This window comes from Octopus bimaculoides, chromosome 6 (assembly GCF_001194135.2).
Source record: "Octopus bimaculoides isolate UCB-OBI-ISO-001 chromosome 6, ASM119413v2, whole genome shotgun sequence".
NCBI classification, from domain to species: Eukaryota; Metazoa; Mollusca; class Cephalopoda; order Octopoda; family Octopodidae; genus Octopus; species Octopus bimaculoides.
Genome location: NC_068986.1, coordinates 77,372,583 through 77,387,131, shown reverse-complemented (window position 1 = coordinate 77,387,131; position 14,549 = coordinate 77,372,583). Strand labels below are relative to the sequence as shown.

Below are 14,549 nucleotides of genomic sequence, written 5' to 3'. Positions count from 1 at the left end.
TGTCTTCTCTTCCACTACTGTAATGGTCTCTGTTCCTCATTGCAGAGGCTATTAAAGAAGGTTAAAATTCTCTTCAGTGCATAAAAAATTTTTCATGGCAAAGAACTATTCTTCATTATCATCATCATCGTTTAACATCCATTTTCCATGCTGGCATGGGTTGGATGGTTTGACTGAGGACTGGCAAGCCAGAAAGCTGTACCAGGTTCCAATCTGATCTGGCAAGGTTTCTACAGCTGGATGCCCTTCCTAATGCCAACCACTCTGAGAGTGTAGTGGGTGCTTTTTATGTGCCACCAGCACAAGGGCTAGTCAGGCGGTACTGGCATCAACCAGGCTTGAATGATGTTTTTTACGTGCCACTGGTACAGGAGTCAGTCAGGCGGCACTGGCCAGTTCTTCTTCTTCAGAAATGGAATTAACCCATTTGGTCTTTGAGTACTTTTGAGTCAACTATCACAAATATTCAAACCAGATTTCCAGTCTAAGGAAAACTTCCTTCTCTCTCCCATATGTCTCAGAGACCCAGGAAGAGTCATGAGCACTGCTTTTTCTCATAGGCACAGGCATGTCTGTGTAATTAAGAACTTCACTCTGCAACTATGTGGTGTCAGGTTCAATCCCACCACAAGTGTCTTCTGTAAGGACCATGCAATGGGAGGTGATGAGAATGGCTCTTTAGTACCACATCACACGGCCGATACAATAAAGAGGAATTGGATTGTACATATATGTGCCAGAGGGGAAAAAAGACACACAACCGAGTAGAAGGTTTAAGAGAAGATTTATTGATATGTTAACGTGTGTATGTGTGTATAGGCATGGATGTATGCATGTGTGTTAAGTACATATAAGAATAGGAATGAAGAAGAAAACAGTGAAAGCATCTATAATGAGAAGTTAGAAGAATGTTCATAGAGACAAGAATGAGAATAACAGTTCGTAGTCAATTGTACACGGTAGTTGAAATACTGTTTCAAGAAGTTGCAGCCATGATGCTGAGTCGGTTGCAGTACATGTAGTACGTGAAGTTGTGGCTGTGATGCTGCTTCCAGGGTCACTTGGTACAGGAGTTCTCACAGGTTGTATATTCACTGTTGATCCATGGTGAACTAATTCACGAACAGTGAAATGTTGGAACCTGGGTGAGTTGCTTGTTGAGTTGTGTACATAGAGATGTTGATGTTAAGACGATGGTGGTGATGGAGATGGAGGTCGCCAAATGCTGTTGGACAAAGCTGGTGAGTCTCAATGTGGCTGCTGTGGTGTTGTCACTGGAACTGGCTGTGTCTTGTGTGGTCAGTGGCTAGACCGTAAAAGGTCTGAAACCAAAGACATAATGAGGAAAAAGCTGGGTTTTTTATAGGGAGCAGCAGGCTCAAAAATGGTTTGGAAAAGGTTGTTCACATGATGCTATCTAAAGTCTTTGACTGGCTATCCGCAGTAGTTGGCACTACAGAGTAGGAGACAAATTGCACTAATACCAACCAGCCGGAGTAGAGGGCACAACAGGATAAAAACAGCAGCCAAAGGCTAGCTATTACTTGCTATGTTCGAATGTGTGCATATATAGTCTATGCTACACTTCTACCATAACTCCAGACTGACTAATGCCTTGTGAGTGAATTTGGTTGACAGAAACTGTAGAAGTCTGTTGTGTGTGTGTGAGTGTGTTATTGAGTTTGTCCCTTAACCATTGCTTGACAACTGGTGTTGGTTTATGTCCCCATAACTGAGAAGTTTGGGAAAAGAGACAGATAGAATAAGTCCCAGACTTTAAAAAATCAGTACTGAGGTTGATTTGTTCAATTAAATCCTTCCAGGCAGTGCACCAGCATGGCCACGGTCTAACAGCTGAAATAAATGAAAGATGATTTATTACAGCTTGTCTTTTTCTAATTTGATATGATTTTTATTAGAATGCTTAAAAATCTGTTATATTGAATCTGTCTTTATGTATTTCAGGATAAAGCTGAGAATGTGTTCAACAATATTATCTTCTATATTACCTATGCATTCATAGTGATAGAATTTTTATTTTCTTGCTTCTTGGATGAAGGAAAAACTCCAGAATTTGTACCTTCTGTGAGTATTATTCAAATTTTAAATGTTGCAAAATGAAGATTCTGAATTTTAACCACTTTTACATGACTTTGTGCATGATACTACATACAATATATGTATGTACTGCATGGCAGTATGTACAGATATTGCACTGCATATTCTTTTGCATAGGATGCATGAGTTCCTAAATTGTTATTACTAATGCTAATACTGGTACATCACTAATTTTCTGTCATCTTTGGTTCAAGATTACTACATTAAAAGAGGTTACATTATTTGTGATTCTGAGTAAATTCCAAGAAGACTGCTACCATGTTATTAATGGCTATTTTGCTAAACATTTACAGCACACCTTTATTTATTCACTTGAACCATGTTATAAAATTGGAAACATCTTTTAACCCTTTAACCTTAATAGTATGAAGGTACAAATATTTGTTAAACCCCTAATTATTGGACTCCCAACAGACCATATCTAGAAACAAAGCTGAAGGACATTTATTTACCTTTAGCTTTTTCATGCTGTTATCATGTATTCTCTACTGTGAAGTTATCTATTAACTTGCTCTTAGCAAAGAGGTCTTTAAATGGTATTAGTTTTAGACATTTACATTTAGACATTTCATATTATTATAGTCAGGGGACTTAAGACAGCTAGCTAGCAGAATTGTTAGATTGCTAAAGAAAATGCTTAGCTACATTTCATCTATCTTTAAGTTCTGAGGTTCAATTCCATAAAGGTTGACTTAGCCTTTCATCCTTTCAGTGCTGATAAGCACCAGTTGGGCACTGGGGTTGATGCAATCGATAAACCTCCTTCTCCAAAATTTCAGGCTTTGCGCTTATAATAGAAAAGCTTATGTTTGGGGTAGACAACAAGCTGGCAAAATCATTAATGTCAAATGAAATACTTAGCAGCATTTCTTCCATTTCTTTATGTTCTGAGTTCAGAACCAAGGCCAACTTACCTTTCATTTTTTTGGAGGCTGGGAGGTCAATAAAATAAGTACAAGTCAAGTACTGGGATCAGTGTAATCAACTAAACCCCTCCCCATTAAAATTACTGGCCTTGTGTCAAAATTTGAAACCAGTTATGGCAGCAAGCTCGCAGAATTGTAAGCATATCAGACCAATTGTTTAGTAGCACTTTTTCCCCACTCAGCTCAAGTTCTGCTGGGCTAACTTTGTCTTTCATCCTTTCAGGGTTGATAAAATAAATTACCAGTCAAGTAAACTGCTCCTTCAAAGCTACTGGCTTTGTGCCAAAATTTTAAACTTTATTATTATAGTTAGGTGTAAGGAGAATGTTTTTGCCTTCATGACATGTTACTAGTAAATAAACAAATGTATACTGTGAAGGCTTGGTAGCAAAAAATTATTAATAATAGTCACAGGATATTTCAGTGCCTTCACAATTACATGCAGATTAAAAGACATTCTGGATTATCAGTTACTAGAAATCCAGTAGTGCATCTCTATTTTACTGTTCTTATAGCATAGTTAGACTGGAGCCTTATTGGGTTCAGTGACTTGACTTCCACCTATATATAAATGCTGTTATATAACTTATACTTCATTCTTGTTAAAAACCTATTGAAATATATATTCCATAAACTGCTTCTTCTTCTCTCTCTCTTTTTTTTTTTTTGTTTTTTTTTTGTTTTTTTTGTTTAGCTCTTCAATTTTATTAATTCTACTGACAGCAGTTTTGGCTGAAAAACATTCATATCATTAGCTATCAACTGGATTCTGCTAAAGGCAGTGAGCTGGCAGAATTGCTAGCATGGTGGATGAAATGCTTAGTGGTATTTTGCCCATCGCTATGTTCTGAGTTCAAATTCTGTTGAAGCCAACTTTTCCTTTCATCCTTTCCGGTTTGATTAAATAAGTACCAGTTGAGCACTGGGATCACTGTAATTGACTTAGCCCCACTCACCGAACTTGATGGCCTTGTGCCAAAATTTGAAACCATTATTATTATTATTATTATTATTATTATTATTATCTACTACTACTACTACTACTACATCTACTAAGGTGGCAAGCTGGCAGAATTGTTAGCATGTAAGGCAGAATGCTTTGAGGTATTTTGTCCGTCTTCACATTGTGAGTTCAAGTTCTGTGGAGGTCGACTGCCTTTCATCCTTTTCGGGTCAATAAATTAAGTACCAGTTGAGTAATGGAGTCAATGCAGTCAACTAGTCTCCTCCCCCAAAATTTCTAGCCTTGTGCCTTTAGTATAAAGGATTATTATTATTATTATTATTAAAGCAGCAAACTGGCAGAATTGTTAGCATGCCAGGTGAAATGCTTATTAGTATTTCATCCATCTTTACATTCTGAGTTCAAATTCTGCCATGGTTGACTTTGCCTTTCATCCTTTTGGGGTCAGTAGAATAAGTATCAGTGAAACACCGGGGTTGATGTAATCGGCTTGTCTCCTTCCACAAAAATTTCAGGCCTTGTGCCTATAGTAGAAAGGATTATTATTATTATTATTATTCAAGGTGGCGAGCTGGCAGAATCGTTAGCTCGCCAGGTGAAATGCTTTGCGTAATTTCGTCTGCTGCAACGTTTTGAGTTCAAATTCCACCAAGGTCAACTTTGCCTTTCATCCTTTCGGGGTCAATAAATTAAGTACCAGTTGAGTACTGAGGTCAATGTAATCGACTGTTCCCCTCCCCACAAAAATCCAGGCCTTGTGCCTATAGTAGAAAGGATTATTGTTGTTGTTGTTGTTGTTGTTGTTGTTGTTGGCAAGCTGGCAGAATTGTTAGCACACTGGACAAAGTGCTCAGTGGCATTTCATCCGTCCTTATGTTCTGAGTTCAAATTCCGCCGAGCTCAACTTTGACTTTCATCCTTTCTAAGTCAATAAGGCCTTGTGCCTATTGTAGAAAGTATTATTATTATTATTATTAGATTTTTAGATTTCTGAATTTTTTTCCAACAATGCCCTCAAACATTATTTAGCAATGACAACTGTACACCAGGAAGATGCTTGTGTCAGTTATACACAATATCATCATCATCATTTAACGTCCGCTTTCCATGCTAGCATGGGTTGGATGATTTGACTGGGGACTGGTGAAGCGGATGGCTACACCAGACTCCAATCTGATTTGGCAGAGTTTCTACAGCTGGATGCCCTTCCTAACGCCAACCACTCCGAGAGTGTAGTGGGTGCTTTTTATGTGCCACTGGCACGAGGGCCAGTCTGGCAGTACTGGCAATGGCCACGCTCAAATGGTGTTTTTTATGTGCCACCTGCACATAGGAAAAAAGGAATTTAAATTTGTACTGTATTCTGTCTTTTACAATACATACTATAATTAACTTTCCAGCCATTCTCGGCAAATGTAATGGTTTAATTTCATAGTATTTCTCTTAGCTTGTGGTATCAGAAGGAGAGAGGCAAATGTATGTCCTCCTGGGATTAAAATTGCAGTATTCTCTGTTCTTAAGAACACCCGCTTTTAAATGGCAATAAACATTACTTCTCAGTATAACTACTGCTTCCGTCTCTAATATAGATTTTCTTAACAAACTAGTTTGCTATTTGTATACTTATTTTCCTCAAATTTTCATTTTAGAATGTCTGTCCAGAGGAACGAGCATCCTTTTTGTCTAATATTTCCTTCTGGTGGGTAACACCGTAAGTATTTTTTACTTATACCAAAGATCTAACTCTCATTTAATGACTTCTAAGATAAATACTAAAGATTCTCTCTTCAGATTTTAACAATTCAAATCTCTGTTAGGAATCCTCTCAGCTGCTTCAGCTATTACTCATCCTTGTCAAACACAAGCACTTTTACCATGGAGCATAGAACCACTTACAGCCTTATCTTTTATCTTATTTCATCCATTAGACTGTGATCATGCCAGGGCACCACTTTGAGGAATTATAGTCAAACTAATTGATCCCAGTACTTACTTTATTTTTAAGTCTGGTACTTATTCTATCAGCCTCTTTTGCTGAACTGCTAAGTTACAGGGATATAAACATGCCAACAATAGTCATCAAGCAGTGGGGCTGGGGGAAAACACACACACACACACACACACACATATATGACAGGCTTCTTTCAGTTTCTATCTACCGAATCTACTCACAAGGCTTTGGTCAGCCCAAAGCTATAGTAGAAGTCACTTGGCCAAGGTGCCATGCAGTGAGACTGGACCCGGATCCATGAGGTTGCAAAGCAAATTTCTTACCACTCAGCCACACCTGCATCTTACTTAAGTCTTTTTCTAAGTAGCAATAATTATCTCTTACTCTTGAGTTATATTGTTGCTGAGGAGGTTCTAATGTGTTAAAGTGTCTTAGAACACAAAATGCTCTCTTATAAGAATTCCACTGACAACAAAATGGACTAAATGAGTGGTAGATTACACAAAGGATCTTGAGCAATAATGACAGTAAGGTTGTGACAATTAAAGATAAATGAACTGAATGTCTTTCATGATATATTCAATGTAAACTTCAATGGGAAATTAAGTTATAAAGTGTATTCAGAAAGGATTTTTTTTAATAAGTTCCCAAGTTCTGTAATTTATTCCCCACAGGCATGAATAAGTATAAGATGTATGTATGTAAGGATAAAAGGAACTTCAGAGCATTGTGCCTCAATTAATAACTAATGTCTCAAACTGAAGAACTTACTAACTGAATATAATTGTTTTAACACCAGATTATGTTATGAAGTAATATTTACTAATCATTTGTTTTACAGAATACTGGTAAAAGGTTACCGTAAAAGTCTCGAATTCAAGGACTTGTGGACATTAAATTCTTACTTAACCTCTAAAGAAATTGTTGTATATTTCAACAAATATTGGCAAAATGAATCAAAAAAGCATCTAAAGTAAGTGACTATTTCCTTGGGTATTTGTATCATGCATCATAGGTTAAAGTTGTCAGTTGGCACTAGCTTTGCAATGTAATAGTATTCAGTACTCATTTTCTTTTAGATCTACAAGGAGCAGTGTATTATGTAAGTTCATGACAATCTGTCTCAGAGCTTAGTAATATTAGTACTGTTAGCACAAATTTTGAAGAGCTTAAAATTAAACATGGGTTGGCAAGAAATTTGCCTTGTACAGAGTAGTATACTCTGATTTTAGGACTACACTGATTGTTATGATAGTTTCAGAGAGAGAGAGAGAGAGAGTACAAATAACTGGAAATAGAATGTATTTCACAGAGTTTTCAATGAGATAAAGTTTAACTTGTGAAACAGATTTGTTGTATCTAAGTCTTCTTAAATAAATTCACATTCATATATGTGTTTATGTGTTTTGGGAGCAAATGCCATAGCCTTTGCAAGCGTACCAGAGGAAATTCCAGAAAGATCACAGTTCTGAGTAACAAGTTTTGGGAAAAGTGCTTAGGCAAGATATGTGAATAATTTAGGTTTATTTTATAAAATGTTGACTTTTACTTTATAATATTAAGATGACATTAAATTAGATTGGAGCCTGGTGTAGCCATCCGGTTGCACCAGTCCTCAGTCAAATCGTCCAACCCATGTTAGCATGGAAAGCGGACGTTAAACGATGATGATGATGATGATGACAGAATAGTATAAAGGATATGAAAGATATGGTGAGTGTATGCAGCTAGCCAGAGAAACAGAGACCAGTGTAGTGATAATGTTTTACTTTGGATGTTTTTAAACTTGCTGGAACCCATCTCTCTCCATGTCTGACCACAGCTGATTTCTTTCAGTGAGAGAGAGATGGAGAAGAATCAACATCTGGACTGGACTGGTAGTTTTAATTCAGAATGGAGAGGGCAGGAACAAATATTTTATTTGATACTCCAATGATTCTACCAACTTGTCACATTCTAGTAGCAATACAAGAGGCAAAGAGAACAAATAACACTTCTGTAAGCTATTTCTTTTCCTTGTATTGTGTTGGGAGGCGGGTGGGATTTGCTAAGCAGTTAAATGGCCTTCTCTCAAATGTGTTCAGTGATATTAGTTTCATCATCATCATTTGATATATGTTTCTCATGCTGACATGGTAGGATGGTTTGACAGGGAACTAATGAGCTGTAGGGCTGCATCAAACTCAAATTTTAACTTGCATATGTATAGCATCAGCTTATGTGTTGTGATTGAGGTTTTGTGCTGTTCAAATATACAAAGTTATATCCTCTATGGGAAGATTCTTGGATATGTCTGTCAGGAGGTGTTTAGTTTGTATGGATGACAGCTGTGTGCAGAAGGTTAATGATGAGTGAAACATAGCGTCTCAAGTAGGGCTTTAATGTACAGAAAGAAGTGTGGAAAACATTATTGAATCTTAAGGATACATCCTGAGTTAATAGAATAGGAGTTAGAGGGTGCTCTGTTGGCAAATGCTACAATAGTTCAATCTTACAAGAAATTCCTGATCCAAGCTATGAGACATAGAATATGGACAGGCAGCTTAGCTAGGAGTTTCTCATACCAAATACATTTTAAGGTTTTATGCATGTAATTGTAACCACTGGATTTGTTTCAATCAATTACAGAAACAAGAGTGCATATAATTTTTGACTTACCATCATATAAAATATTTGGTTTGTAATATAAACAACATAAATATGTATGCATTATCAAGTGAAGTTCTCCTTTAAGATATTACATATAATCTTTTATTACTGACTTAAGTTAGTGATATACTACTTATTAGGACAATAGCATCAATGAATGGATTATAATTTGGAAGTATGGAGATGTTAAACCATTTATCTGTTTATTTTGAGTAATTTCTATTTAAATAAGTTGTTGATTTTTTGCTTCTGATTTTCATATTTCCAGGATTCATAATGAGGAGCACCTTTTAAAGAAGAACACAGATGACATCAAGGTTATTGGTGGGAAAAAACCCAGCCTTGTAAAATGCTTATTAAGAGCATTTGGGGATAAAGTACTTTTAGCTGTATTTTTCAAGTTGATTCATGACGTATTGCTATTTGTCAGTCCCATGCTCTTGAAGTAAGTATGTATATGTGTGCATGTTGCCTTTTCCAGATATATTTCAATTTTATGTAAATTTTTAATTCTTCTCTTAAATTTGTAATGCACTGGGATTGGGATTTTTTTTCCAGAATAATTGCATAATTTATAGTTACCAAGCACAGTTATAGCTGTGTAGTTGAGAAGCTTGTTGGGTTCCAGTCCCACTGGGCAAGTGTCTTCAACTATAGCCCCAGGCTGACCAAAGCCTTGTGAGTGGATTTGGTAGATAGAAACTGAAAGAAACCTACTCTGTCATATATATATATATATATTTGTGTGTGTGTGTCTGTCTGTTTGTGTTATATTTATCTCCCACCACTGTTTGGCAACTGGTGTTAGTTTGTTTACATCCCCATAACTTAGCAGTTTAGGAAAAGAAACCAACAGAATAATTGTCAGGCTTAAAAAATAAATACTGGAGTTGATTTGTTCAACTAAACTCTTCAAGGCAGTGCCCCAATTGGCCACAGTCCAGTGACTGAAAAAAGTGAAAGATAAAAGATAACTGCAAACTACCAAAATACTATATCAAATATGTATTCAAATCAAAACCATTTCTTTTGATTGATCAAGTGTTTATTTTATCAATACAGGATGAATATAAGGTTCAGTTGACCTGCACAAGATTTGAACCACAGAACTATAAGCTCAAAAATTGCTATCTTACTTAGCTTGTATGAAAAATAAGTGCCACAACAGCTATACCTATTCAGCTATTTCTCCATATTTATGTTTCTGCAAACAAAGAAATATAACAATAATTGAATGCATTTATAACCTTAAAAATCACTTGATTCTATGGTGACGTTTAGACTTTTACAACAATATATTGTCAGTTAAACATGTGGTTGATGGATGTGCGTAGAAAGCTGTGATCAATTTAATATTTCTATGTAAACCTTTCTCACTCATGTTTATATATCTGTCAATCCTATATTTTGTTGAATCTTCTGTGGTATGTGGGCAGAATTTCACTTTATGATCAAAGTGCAATCAATCACCTAATTTCTAGGACTTTGCACTACATGGTAATTTTATGATTTCAAGTGTAATTCAACACCAACATAACTAGTCTCTGATAATATTCCACATTAGCTTGATAATGTTTATAATGAACTGAACTCTGTATCCTTAACTTTGTTTTCCCAACATTATTCCCAAGTTATCATCATCATCATCATAATCATTATTTAATGTTTGTTTTCCATACTGACATGGGTTGGACAGTTTGATGAGCTGGCAAGCCAGAGGACTGTGCCAAGCTTTGTTGTCTATTTTGGTACAGTTTCTGTGGCTAAATACCCTTCCTAATGCCAACTACTTTACAGAGTATACCAGGTACTTTTTATGTGGCACCAATACCAGCAGGGTCACCAAGCTACTTGCAAGACAAAGTCCCCTTGACTGTGTGGTGCCTTGGGCCAGTGTCTCCTACCATAGCCTTGCAAATAGATTTGATACATGGAAACTGAAAGAAGCTTGTGTGTGTGTGTGTATATATATATGCGTGTGTGTATATATATATGCGTGTGTGTCTGTGTTTGTCCCCCCAACATTGCTTGACAACCGATACTGGTGTATTTACATCCCCGTAACATAGTGGTTCAGCAAAAGTGACCGATAGAATAAGTACTAGGCTTACAAAGAATAAGTCCTGGGGTTGATTTGCTCAACTAATGGCAGTGCTCCAGCATGCTGCAGTCAAATGAATGAAACAGGTAAAAGAATATATATATATATATATATATATATATATATAGAGAGAGAGAGAGAGAGAGAGAGAGAGAGAGAGAGATACACACACAATATGCATAAAATAATGTCATTTAATGCGTGTGTGATTACACTAATACATACATACATACATACATACATAAATATAAAATATATAAATGCAGGCTTCCGTGCAGTTTCTGTCTAACAATTTTCACTCATAAGGTATTGTTTGGCCCAAGACTTTTATAAAAGACAATTGCCCAAGATACCATGCAGTGGTATCATTATTATTTAGTGGTATCATCATTATTTAGCATCCACCTTCCATGTTGACATGGGTAGGATGGTTTGGCAAGAGCCTGCCAGGCAGAAGTCTACACCAGACTTCTGTGTCTGTTTTGGCAGGATTTTTACAGCTGGATGCCCTTCCTAACACCAACCACTCAGCAGAGTGGACTTAGTGTTTTTTACATTATGCAAGCACAGGCGAGGTCAGTTTTGGCAAGGTTTTTTACACTAGGATGTACTTCCAAATACCAACCACTTTACAATGTGGACTGGGTGCTTTTAAGTAGCACCTGCACTGACAGGGTCACCAAATACTTGCAAGACAAAAAAAAGAAAACACTTATGAGAGGGGCGGGGATATTGGAGGAGGTACTCTTGTGTCAGATGATGAAAGGTTATAGTGAGGCAGAGAGACAGAATCAAGTGTCTTGCTATAGAGGAGGTACAAGGTTACCCAGCTGAAGAGAGAGAGAGAGAGAGAGAGAGAGAGAGAGAGATCACGAATGAAGACAGAAACAGGTGCGTTGCAGCAAAGGAAATACATGGTTACCCAACCTGAGGGAAATGCAGGAAGAGAAAGAGAATGGGAAACAGTAGGATAGAGATGGTGGCAAAGTGCCGGGCATGCTCACAAGAGACAGTGATCAGAATATAAATGGGATGGTTGAGTAAAGGAAGAGAGATCAGGATATTGTGAAGGAAGCGTGATTAAAGAGTGTAGATCAGGGAGTGAGTGGTGCAAACCTGGGTAGATATATATATATATATATATAGTCGTGGGGGGGGGGCTAATTATATATTACTCATGTCAGCTTGTACATTTTTTCTTTTCCTATTTTTCTTTGTTTTATCTTATCTTCTAATTTTAGATTGTTGATTCAATTCATCACTGAGAAAAGTGTATTCATGTGGCAAGGATTTTTATATGCATCGCTCTTATTAATTTCTGCAACCTTACAATCAATAGTTTTGCATCAATACTTCCACAACTGCCTCATAGTTGGCATGGAGCTAAGAACCACTATTACTTCTGCTGTTTATTGCAAGGCAAGTGAATTATTATCCATGTATCCTTTTTTTCCTTTTACTTCTTTCAACCAGAAGTTGTAACCATGCTGGGATACTACCTACATATATTGAAATGTTTAAGAGGTTTCTCATGAGTAAATTTATATTAAAAGCAAAAAGAAGAAAATGCTTTGAGAAATTTATCATGGATGTAAGAAAGAAAATATTTACAAAGGAGTGCTGAAAAGTTCCTGGCTTTAAGGCTTTAAGAAAAACTGAAAGACCACTGCAATAAGTGTGTGAATCTGAGAGGAGAATATCATCATCATCATCGTTTAACGTCCGCTTTCCATGCTAGCATGGGCTGGACGATTTGACTGAGGACTGGTGCAACCGGATGGCTACACCAGGCTCCAATCTAATTTGGCAGAGTTTCTACAGCTGGATGCTCTTCCTAACGCCAACCATTCAGAGAGTGTAGTGGGTGCTTTTACGTGTCACCCGCACGAAAACGGCCACGCTCGAAATGGTGTCTTTTATGTGCCACCCGCACAAGAGCCAGTCCAGGGGCCCTGGCAACGATCTCACTTGGCTTGCCGGGTCTTCTCACGCACAGCACATTTCCAAAGGTCTCGGTCAGTAGTCATCGCCTCGGTGAGGCCCAATGTTCGAAGGTCTTGCCTCACCACCTCAGCCCAGGTCTTTCTGGGCCTACCTCTTCCACAGGTTCCCTCAACTGTTAGGGAGTGGCACTTTTTCACGAATAAAATCATAATTAACTAATCCTCCTATATTTTCTTTTATCCAAAACCAGGAACTTTTCAGTACCCTCTCATACATTTTTACCGAAATATGCAACTGGTTTCAAGTGTTTTAAGTCAGTTTAATCCTGCTGTGAGAGAAGGCAAAATAAATTAAAATAAATTAAATTAATCTTTCATATCTGTTTTGAAAGTTCACATTTTTCTTCAAAAATTCACATGATGTTGGTCTCCTTCTGGTGGCTGCTGGGTGATAATAATAGTCGTAACAGCTTTAGTAACGGCAGCAGCTGTCTTTTGTTACATACTGGCAGCATTGGTATTGAGAGCTGGCTATTAACAGTGGGAGAACTGGCTATTAGCAGTAGCAATGGACATATCAGAAGTGACTGTATCAGGTTCATTAGTAGAAGTAGCAGTTTAAGCAATAGTTGTAATAGTAGTAGTGGAAATGGTAAAAAACTGTAGATATAATGGTAGTGGTTTGTTCTTTGCCTTCAGTAGTAAGAGTAAGAGTAGTGACCATACCAGCAGTAGTGCTGTAGTATTGGAAGTTGTGGTTTCTCTCCCACAGTGTCAGTATTTGGTTATGAAAGTTGTTTCATTGTTGATGTATTGTCATTACAATATGCCATCAGCAAATTGTTATAAAAGAAGATCATAAAATACAGTTGCTTCTTACAGGTGTATGTGACAATATGTTCAATAAATTCTATTTGACGGTATACCAGTATTCTAATTTGGGATCTATGCTGAGGCATGCATTTTCTTAAGAACATCTTAGTTTGCCCTATGTAGTTTTATTACATCCTGAACATGTAATTGTATTGATCAAATTTTCAGATGCACAGATAGTTATTTTTAATTATAAAGAATTGCCTTTGTTTAAAATAGATCTCCAATCCTTCTGACAGATTTAAACATATACCACCATTGAATCTTCTGCATTTTTTTACTGTTGTTTTTGTTATTGTGTTAAGTTATACCTTTGTAGTTTTTTTCCATTGATTTGAGCTGTCTTTTGCTTTTTATGATAGTATGCTTTTGAAAGACTTGGTCATTATGTTTTGAAATATGATGCTGTAGGCTTTGCTTTTAGGATTGCAGGTGGAAATATGAGGTAAAATTTTTAATTCTTTGGTGGCAGGAAGGGCATTTAGCCATAGGAACCAAGCCAAGAGACTATTGTACCTGGTGCAAACCCTGCCTTACCAGTTCCCCTCAAGCCATCCAACCTATGCCAGTATGGAAAATGGACATGAAATGATGATGATGATGATATTTTAATTTCTTTGTTTTGTTAGGATGTTGTTTGTTGTGGCTCATTTTATTCCATTATCATTTAAGTGGATAATTATTGTCTAAATGTGTACCCTTAAGTACTTGAAGTTTTACATCTGGTTGTTTTCATTGGATACAATTGTGCAGACCGATTTGGCTAGGTTATAAATAACATTTACTCAGGTGTGCCTTGGATGGCACAGGTGGAAAACTATTGTTTATAGAATATGGCTCTCTTTATTTGGTTGTTGAATTCTTTTATTAGGATGTCTGTATCTTGACTATATTCCATGGTAAATTGAGTATCTTTCTTAATTTTGAATTCTTTTAATTTCTCTATACTTTCATTCCACAGAAGCGTGATTAAAGAGTGTAGATCAGGGAGTGAGTGGTGCAAACCTGGGTAGATATATATATA

At 36.8% G+C, this 14,549-nt stretch overlaps 1 protein-coding gene across 2 annotated transcripts in view; it reads left to right on the top strand.

The window, feature by feature from the left end:
• LOC106884337 (multidrug resistance-associated protein 1) overlaps nt 1-14,549 on the top strand; it is a 93,563-nt gene that overhangs the window by 20,743 nt on the left and 58,271 nt on the right. For both annotated transcript variants that reach the window (XM_014935675.2, XM_014935674.2), the window contains exons 5-9: nt 1,966-2,085; nt 5,658-5,719; nt 6,801-6,932; nt 8,877-9,053; nt 11,951-12,128. In XM_014935675.2, coding sequence (XP_014791161.1) covers nt 1,966-2,085; nt 5,658-5,719; nt 6,801-6,932; nt 8,877-9,053; nt 11,951-12,128 — 669 coding nt within the window. The remainder of the gene's footprint in view (nt 1-1,965; nt 2,086-5,657; nt 5,720-6,800; nt 6,933-8,876; nt 9,054-11,950; nt 12,129-14,549) is intronic.